This window comes from Monopterus albus, unplaced genomic scaffold (assembly GCF_001952655.1).
Source record: "Monopterus albus unplaced genomic scaffold, M_albus_1.0 scaffold400.1, whole genome shotgun sequence".
NCBI lineage: Eukaryota > Metazoa > Chordata > Actinopteri > Synbranchiformes > Synbranchidae > Monopterus > Monopterus albus.
Genome location: NW_018128280.1, coordinates 375,838 through 385,501, shown reverse-complemented (window position 1 = coordinate 385,501; position 9,664 = coordinate 375,838). Strand labels below are relative to the sequence as shown.

The following is a 9,664-nucleotide window of genomic DNA, read 5'->3' as shown; positions in this document are numbered from 1 at the left end:
GGTGTGTGTTTTTGTGTATAAAAAAAAAAACACGAACATGCGTCTCATAGCGTCGTCTGGCGCTGGCAGAAACCTTTTCTGGGCTAATGACATTGACATTCATGTTCATTGTGCTGCTGCTCCCGTGCTGCTCTGAAGAGCCTGGAGACAGAAAAAGGACCATTTCCACATTTTATCCAATTATAAGGCGTTTTAAATTTCCAGTATCCAACAGCTAACCCCACCTTAGCCTCACATTTTACAATTCTATGAGACACCAGTGAAAAGTACCTTTGTCTAACATGTGATTTATTTGATTTGCGAGTATTTGAACAGTGCATGCGCCAGAAACTGTGAAATTTAACACATACTCTTCTATTGCACTGATTGTAGGTCACCTAGATTACAAATAAGTTAAATGCCAAACCAGAACCCTAACACTAAGATCAGTCATACTTTATAGATTGCACATTCATACAGTGCAAGCCGCACTTAGGTGGACTCAAAGCCCAAGTGTATGAAAACAGGTGTGACTGTTTCATACTGCAGCAGCATCTTAAGGTTAGAAATAGACAGTATATAGAGGAGCTGTGATGTACTGCAGAAAGATGCTAATCAGACAGGGCTGAACACAGTACCTGTGGTGCTAAGCAATGATCCTTTGGGGTTTTGAAGAGTCACGCTTTCAGACATTTCTCTGCAGGGTCACAAGGTCAACATTTATTTATTTATAACATTTAAGCGATAAATACTTCATATGGTTCAGTCATCTCTGTGGCGCATTACATTTTTTTACCTGATGTTTCTCTCCTCAAAGAATTTGGTCCGACATTTCTGAATAATGTGGTCCACCAAGTCTGACTCAGGGATTCTTTTTTCAGACTGTCTGTCCTTCTCAAAGGATTTCACCTGAAAACAAAGACGACTAGCATGTGCTACTGTATACAATCTTTCTACAGTTTTATCTGATCAAACATTTTGTAAAGCACTGATGTGCAATGCTGCTCACAGAAAGGGTGTTACAAAAGAAAACACTGCCCGTTGTAAAATGTAGTCTGCCAAGTTTATGCAAGTTACACATCAGTGGATTTCTTGATGTGACTGAGCATAATACTCGATGGTATGCTGTAGTGTAAGGCTGATTTACCTTGACATAGTTGCCCTCCTTGTCAGAAACCAGGGCCAAGCAGGTGATGCCGGCCAGCCTGCAGTGGTCCAACAAGGTCTCCTGAGACTGAACGCACAAAATAACAAAAGGCTGAATTAATCACATGCACTTTGGGTGGTGGTTTAAGGTTTGACTCACCTGTACCAGGCTAAACATAAGAATATTCACTGACAACACACAGCACCATAAGAACCATTCAGTGATGGAATTTGGCTGCACTGTCTTAAAGATGATTAGATCTTTCTGCAAAAAGCTGATGGTTTGCAGCCCACCTACAAGTTTTACAGCATGTTTTTCTTATCAATTACTTAAAACAAAAATCACAAGACAAGCTTGGAAAGAAATTGAAGAAATTCTATAATAAAGGTGCCGTAGTTACCCTTTTAAGTGTGTGTTGAAAGTGTGAGGAAAAGACATGGATACTACTCAACTAAAGCATTAAGGACAGAAAATCTTGAAAAAATACGAGAGCTCATGCTGGGGGAACAATGCATGCCTGGTCTCTGACACCAGTCATTCAGTTTAGTTTGGCTTGGGAAAAAGAAGCGTGTGTGTGCGCTGTGCATTTCCAAAACCAACACGTATTCAGATAATGCATTCAGTACATAACCGTGTACTCTATGTACAGTATGTTTGTATTAGCCCAATGTTTTCTCATTAACTTCAGTTTAGCTCCTCTGCTAGATGAGCTGATGATGGTGCAAAACAAACCCTGCAGTGGAAAACAGTTGTGTCGCTTTACATGATGGTGAGGAAGTTTTAAATTCTTCTTTTCTTACAACTTTCATATTGACAGAACATATCAAGTCAAAGCTAAGCTGGTGCCTGGAGGCAGATGGGAAGCTCCGGGTCATGCACCGTAGCCGACTGCATGTGGAAGGGGTTTACAATATTTAGCTAATACAAGGTAAAAGACTGGAACCATCTTCTGAGGGTGAATTAAAGTTGCAGATTCGGCTTGTTAAGAGGCGCCTGCATACATAAATCAATTAAAACTCACATAAGCGCTCTTTATGATTTGGAACATAATGCCATTTGTTTCCACTCAAACCCAAACTTTCCTAATCGCTCCTATGGACTCAGGGGAAAAGAAGGCAGCCAATCACTAACATCCTGCGTCAGCATGAAAACAATGAAGTCCATTAAAGCAAAATACTTAACCACGCAGAAGTGGAAAGTTAAAACAACAACAGGTTATAAAGGAGGAAAAAAACATGAGTAGTAATAAAATGTGGCTATGACAGGGAGGGCATTCTACACAAACATTAACATGGCTGAGATCAGTTTGTCACATAAATATGAAGAATGTGACAAAGCCATGGCATCAGGAGTTTTGGACCAGAGGATGAATGCCATAACTCTGAAGGTGCTGATCTCAGCTTGGTTGCTCTCCATTCACAGTAGATACGGTTTTTGCTACCGAGTACTCATAACTTTATTAGAAGCCCTGTGTTGCGTTATCTTCACGTGGCCAGTAAGTTCGCACCACCAAAAAGTGCAGCTCTTTCTTAGGGATGTTTACCATTTCTGATGCTGTCACAAGGGGCATTTTTTTTTATCCCTCAAGGGAGGAAGTCAGGTGTGGCCCTCTGTAGTAGGGATGCGGCACAGGGTGCATACAAAACTTACCAATTTTACACAATGAAAGATTTCCTTTATCCATTTAGAATTAAATCTACAAAGTCAGAAATGTGGTTGAGTTTAAACATGCAACAAACACAAGGGCTTAATTTAATGACCGGTTAGTAGATGAACACAGATTCAGTGAAACTGATCCCTCTGCCTGAACAACTTCATGTACAGTGCTGCTCTAGCTGTGTCTTCTGGGACTTACCAAAAAGTAGAATCAGCTTCCTTTAGCTTATTTATATTTAGGCTTGGGATATGATGGCACTGACTTGACTATGTTTCTAGTATTTATTACATATTTTTCCTGCATTATGAGATGCCTTCTACATCACAAATGCAGAGCTGTCCTTTAGCCACATACAAGAAGCATATTACTTTCATGGGGGAAAAAACATTATGGCTTACACGTATAAAGATTTCTTCACGTGCAAAAAGGTACCGACAGTTATTTATAAATACAAGCAAGCATAAAATGCTCACTGCAGAGCATTCAGCAGGTAAAATCCCTTTTCAACTGCCAATTCTCAACTGATGACATTCCAAAGACTCCAAACTGGTGGAGTTTCACACTGCTCTACAGGTACTGGTAACACTCCAGTAAATGCATAAGAAGGTGAACAGCTTTGTTTACAAGAAAACTTCACACATGGATCAAAACTGACTTGATTTGGGATTTGACAATGAAACCATTCAGACCATGAACACAGGCAGGCTGCTAACCTGTGAGATCTCATAGGAGATGTCTGCAGAGACACCAGTGCTCCACAGCTTCTGGACAACCTTGATGGCTCGGGACACTGACGAATAGCCTGCTGGGAACACCAGGACATCACAGGAGCTCATCGATGGCTGACAGAGAGAAAAACAGGGAATATGAATTGAATACTGAAAAATGGAGGGAAATAACTTTAGTCGTTTGTAATAATTTCAGTGCTCATCTGTCTTCAGACTTGTGCGGTTTTCTACACATCATTCTGCATTCTGAATATAGAAAATGATGCATGTCCAGTTAACTCTATGGCAACAGTAGTTATTAACATGTTTCTAAAAGTGGCTGTGTGGCAGCCGACTACTGTAATAAGACATCATTAAATATGAAACTGTCTGCTGCTCTGTCATTACAATAATTAAGAATGTCAAATCTGTGTGTGTGTCTCTTACTGGCTCCTCCGTGTTGGCCATAGCAGCATAGACCTTGTCCATGGACATACTGGCCCCTACTGCAGAGGGCACTGGTGACGTTGAAGCAGGCCCTCGAAACTCCAGGATCTACAGTAGCACCACAAAAAACAAACCACATAAGGATAACAAGTAGACTGCATCACCAACAGTGCATCATGTAGAATTAATGGGAATCAGATAGAGGAGCTAGATTTGAGAAAGATACTATATATAATGTATGTGAAAAAATATTTTAGAAATAAAGTTGAATGGGATGAACGAGTGTAAAACCTACCATGTGGTCATAGCGTCCTCCAGCAGCCACTATGTCTGGTACAGTTCGCTTGCGTTTCTTGATGAAAGCCACAAACTGAAATATGACCCCAGAATGGTGCTGTACTTTGTACACTAAGCCTAAATTTACCACCACCTACACAGAAGATAAACCTGCATTAAAAGGTGAGTGGAAAAAAACTAATTATGTGGCTCTACTTCTTATTTCCTTCTACCCAGAATCCAAATCACCTGTAGTTTAACTCCCAGCCTCCGCAGCAGCACTGTGAGCTCCTCCAGGTCCTTGAGACCCTGCTTAGCCAGCTGGGTGACAGCAGTCTTTTGTTTGGTAAGGGATGTCAGCAGTGGCACCAGGTCCTGCAGATTCCCCTTCTGTTCTATGTACTTGTACAGTGTCTGCAACTGGAGGAAGAGAACAGAGGAGGAGAGATCTCAGTGTTTATGAGCGAGTACAAGTTTGCCACTGCAGACTGATTATTTTTAGAGGTGGTTCACGTACACTGTTGTTGGACAGTGAAAAGTTGTAGAACTTTGCCTCCACCTCACGTTTGGTCAGCTTTTCACTCTGAACCAAATACACAAAAAGCCATCTGAAATGTTAGACTACCATATTTGGCAGAACAACTTCATCAGGAACAGACACGTCATGTGAATAACATGTGCAATGCAGGTGTGACCTGCACTAACCATGGCATCACACAGTATGTTGTACGCCTGGCTCAGTTTGTCCTCGGGGACTCCGCTGTGGAGCAGGATGGCCTTCAACAAGCTGGTGTGGTTCAGGTAAATGTTATAGTTCCTTTCCTGTGGTTGCAACACATACACAACACCCCTTTAAACCTCTCAGCAACTACAGTCAATGCCAATAGCAATAAAGTACAATGAGTACCTCAGTGTATACTGAGTGATGTGTCTAGCTGCCCTGTCATTCTGTCCTACTCATATATTCTTTCTCACATAAGCTTTCACACAAAGGGCTGCACGGTGGAGGATCAAATACAAGATCTATGAGGGCATGAACTACAGGCCAGACCTGTGGTTGAACAAGTTCACAAAACATACAAGGAGGGCTGCAACTGGAAACTGACACAGCACTGGGATATGTGGGCAAGAGATGGATTGTACTGGGAGGGAGGGAAGGAAGTGGACAGAGCTGCACACAACAGATTTACTGTGTACATAATAAATACAGTCAGGATTATGCATACTTTGGTATGTTAGGAATGTGAATTGGAAGTAAAAGGGAAAAAACAACAACAGGACAGGTTAAGACGCTGGCATCCGTAGGAAAATAAAGAACAATTAAGTGTCGAGGCCATTCAACAAACTGTTCTGTCTGACTGTGAATCAAGATAAGGCAGCACAGCACAAAATGTTGGCTCACTGCTCTATTTATTACAGGCAGTTCATGTATGTAACCTGAAGTGCAGGGAACTCCTGGATTATTTCAGAGATGGTGTAAATGGTCTCAGCATCTGGGAGCAGGCTGTTGGTGATGGGTGTGATGATGTCAAATGCACACTCGAGAAGCTCCCTTGGGTGTGCATGGTCAGGCTTCTTTGGGCGGAACACACGATCGATGCTGTACCTGTGGAATGATGAAGACAAACAGACGTGCTGTGTCTATTTTCAACATGAATTTCTCAAGAGAAACAGAACACGTCATACTGGTTAGATGTTAAATACTGTCATCATGTAGCTGTAGTGAATTTGCTTGTCAGTGCTTTTGGTCAAATAGGCCCTGAGGTGGCACCAAGGTTCATCCGACTAAGCGGAAGGTCACACTGAACACAGTAAAATGCAACTCCCTGCTGTGTTTTTACGCAAGGGGCTATGTTGGTCAGGGGGTGACGGGCTGTGGGAGGAGGAGTTTTGTTGGTGTGTACAATACGGCCACATTGTTACGAGTCGGAGTGAGTAGCTTCATCACATTTCCAGCTAGTGAGTTTGTTGTGTGTTGGTTAGACATGCTGCTAATCTAGCCTATTCTACCTTAGCACCAATTTCTACCATGAGTGTGTCGGCACAGAGATAAAAAACACTGTTTAACATCCAGTACCCTAACTAAAGAAAACACATGACATGTCGTTATGGTGAAATTCAAGAGTGAATAGCTGTGAATACCCATTCTAACAGAGTAAACAAGAGAGTCGTCTTCTCGTGGGTGTCCACATTCTGACTGTCCCCTGTACATGACTGGTCAATGCAGCACCTATGCTGGATGATGTCACCATCCAGTGCTGGCAAAAGTTGAATCACATCCAACTTTTTTGCCACACGGGGACACATTGTTTTGCTGGAGCCCCTTGCAGTGCTGGAGCCAGCTGCGGTGAATGCAATCCCCCATAGAAATGAACGGAGAGTGCTGCATTTTTTTCACGTCTTTGAAACTCGGAAAAACGGAGCACTAGTTATACAGGTGACCAGGCTTACTGAGGAAGAAAACATGTTACTTAATGAGGATTTAACTTAATTTGCTCATGAAGGAGCACGAAGAGCTCTTAAGTAAAAAGAAATGCATGTATACACACACACACACACACACACACAGAGAACACCACCAATAAGTTAGTAACATACAAAATGACGTTTGCTTCCAACTTCCTTATTATTGCTACTCATGTAATCAAACATTTACTGCTATAAATGTGTTAAATCATCCATCTTTACCTTTTCAAATGCGTTACATTATTTCGGGCAACAAATCTTGCAAACGACATCTAAAGAGAAAACAGAGTTGAGACATTGGGGACACTTATATCATGACAGTGAAATCAATGCATACTAAGCTGTAATCAATCACAGAGTGGAAACAACCACTTAGACCTCAGGGTTTCCTGAGGTAGCGAGATCAGTAGGCGGCTGCTAATTGCAGGAAGAAAACATGTTACTTAATGAGGACTTAACTTAATTTGCTCATGAAGGAGCATGAAGAGCTCTTAAGTAAAAAGAAATGCATGTATATATACACACACACACACACACACACACACAGAGAGAACACCACCAATAAGTTAGTAACATACACACATTAAACAAGTCTAGTGTACTCACCATGCTGCTAACATAGCTGCTAATTGCAGCCGCCTACTGCGTGTGTCTGATGCATAGTCAGATAATTAGTGGTATTTGTGTGCAAGCGTGAACATGCATGCCTGTAAGCTGTGAGCGTGCGTGTGCTGGACTCACACGAAGGTCATAGGGCAGTGTAACCAGCATTCCACTGTGGTCCATGAAGCAGGCAAGCTCACTGCTGTCATACAACTTCCTGTTTCTGGGGAGGAGCAGTGGTGTCTGGAGACGCACTGCACCTGAAGTCAAACACCGTGTGTCACTGCAACATCTGCATGAGTTAACATAACCCTCACCGTAAAAGAACAGATGCAAGTGAGCAGTTTCAAACTGAGCATAAACAATAAGTACAGCTGGACATCATCAGTGTGCACAAAAACAACACTGGTGCCTGAACAGAATCTACACTGGCCAACACTGAGCTTATTGTTTACCCGCCACATACTATAGCAGATGTTTGGGTCCTTACAAAATAGGCTTACAGCTGGTCAGGAGTCCAACCGCTTTGCAGTGGATAGGTAACAAAGGCTCATGTTCACATGCACACACATTAAACAAGTCTAGTGTACTCACCATGCTTCTTGAAGATCCTGGTGATTGTTTCATACACATGCTGCTGCAATTTGGCACTGTTGAAGCTGAAGCTGCCCTGGGGGGGGAACCAAACAAACAGCCTCTTTTAGAGATCAGGAGACATCGATTAAACACAAACAGGCCTTCTGCTCGTCTGTTATATGCAGACCAGATGAGTGAAGCAGCACAGAGTGGTTAGTATGGTCATTTATGAGCCTGCAGTGACATCTACAGGTGGAGGATCAAAAAACAAGGGACCGTTTTCCTAATAAGCTTCCAGTCCAAAGGTGCAAGTCAACAAAAACTCAACTGTGAGTTTTCTTTAAAAAAAAAAGATTGGATTCATCTTTGGTTTCATGTATTCATGGTACTTATGGTATTTTACACCAAATATCAACAACCCAAACTTCTCAGTAACCTAGATTTTTTAATACTGAAAATGCCACACGTTTTATTTACACTACCAGTCAAAAGCTTGGACACACTTTCCCATTCCATTAAAAGGGAAACTTGGCTTGTAGCGTAAATAAACTTAAGCACTCATAACAATCCAGCACAGAAAAGGTACAGTCAAAACAATAAAACATAATCCACTCTCAAAAGCTCAGCTCAAGCAGAGATCCCACCTTGTGCAAGTCCATGTCGTAGGCGTAGTCCATGACTAGTGAGGTTTTCTGTGCAAACAGCTGGCCCACCATGGTGCGGTAGGCCTTGCCGTTGATGTTGGCCATGGTGTGCTGCAGCACCTCATGCAGCTCTGACTCCTCCATCTGAGGCGGAGGCAGCAGTTCACTCTTCAGCAGCTCCTGGGCGGTGGGCCGCAGGGCTGGGTCGTGATTCAGCAGCCACTCAATCACCTTCTTGTGACGCATCTGTGAAAGGGTGAAGAGGTATTTTATTGTTAAGACTGGAATTTTAGGCAGGAAAAAAGATTCATAACAGCTGTGTGCTACAGTGTCCTTACCTGTGTTCCTTGTTCATACACAGTAAAGTCCTCAGGGAAGGCAATGGGCTCCTGCAGCGTCAAAAGAGATGAGGTAAGCACAAAACACCACAAACTTATTCCCCTCATTATTTCCAACTCTGAAAAATGGACATACTGCACGTAGCTTGCTCAGGACAGAGATGCGCTCTGCTCCAGTGGTCATCGGCCGGTAGGACATCTCAAAGAGGATGATGCCCAGGCTAAACAGATCAACTTTCTGAGAACCATAAATATGAGGCACTGAAAACCACACAACAATTGTTGTTTAAATAAACACAGAAAATGTAGGATTTAGGGTTGTGCTTACAAGCAAAAGTCTTAGAGCCAAATGCACAAAGTTAATTATTAACTCCGTCTGTCAATTCAAGCAGTAAAGAGATCAAAATTTGAAATCTTACTTGGTTGTAGGAGGCTTTGGTATTTCCTTGAACCTCTGGGCTGACATAGAGGGCAGTACCAACCATGCCTGTCATGTTACCTGGAGACAGAGATGCAAAAAGCAACACTGAGTGTCAGGGAAGAGCACAGACATCAGGGAACACTGTATCAGCATCAAACTCTCTGTACCTGTTGGGTCTGGTTTGGGCATCACTGCAGAAACAACATCCTCCACCTCAAATATACCTGCAGCCTGAGACAAAGTAGTATGTTTATATATCTTCAATTCACAATCTTTTTCACATCACATAGCCTTAATACATCGTAGACCCCCTGCAGTTTCCCTACCGGGCAAACAGGTCAGTGGACGATGCAGTGAACATGACACTGCATTACATCCTGCAACACCTTTGTGGACTTCAGCT

General features: G+C 42.5%; 1 protein-coding gene across 3 annotated transcripts in view; it reads right to left on the bottom strand.

Moving 5' to 3' along the window:
• eif2ak4 (eukaryotic translation initiation factor 2 alpha kinase 4) overlaps positions 1–9,664 on the bottom strand; it is a 35,210-nt gene that overhangs the window by 5,926 nt on the left and 19,620 nt on the right. For all 3 annotated transcript variants that reach the window (XM_020586242.1, XM_020586241.1, XM_020586243.1), the window contains exons 18-36: positions 9,429–9,492; positions 9,260–9,339; positions 8,977–9,078; positions 8,841–8,891; positions 8,503–8,748; positions 7,877–7,952; positions 7,421–7,542; positions 6,902–6,951; positions 5,651–5,819; positions 4,919–5,035; positions 4,731–4,796; positions 4,463–4,633; positions 4,233–4,367; positions 3,938–4,045; positions 3,497–3,625; positions 1,127–1,213; positions 776–888; positions 618–676; positions 38–141 (exon numbers count right to left, since the gene is read on the bottom strand). In XM_020586242.1, the coding sequence (XP_020441898.1) occupies positions 38–141; positions 618–676; positions 776–888; positions 1,127–1,213; positions 3,497–3,625; positions 3,938–4,045; positions 4,233–4,367; positions 4,463–4,633; positions 4,731–4,796; positions 4,919–5,035; positions 5,651–5,819; positions 6,902–6,951; positions 7,421–7,542; positions 7,877–7,952; positions 8,503–8,748; positions 8,841–8,891; positions 8,977–9,078; positions 9,260–9,339; positions 9,429–9,492 (2,049 nt within the window). The remainder of the gene's footprint in view (positions 1–37; positions 142–617; positions 677–775; positions 889–1,126; positions 1,214–3,496; positions 3,626–3,937; positions 4,046–4,232; positions 4,368–4,462; positions 4,634–4,730; positions 4,797–4,918; positions 5,036–5,650; positions 5,820–6,901; positions 6,952–7,420; positions 7,543–7,876; positions 7,953–8,502; positions 8,749–8,840; positions 8,892–8,976; positions 9,079–9,259; positions 9,340–9,428; positions 9,493–9,664) is intronic.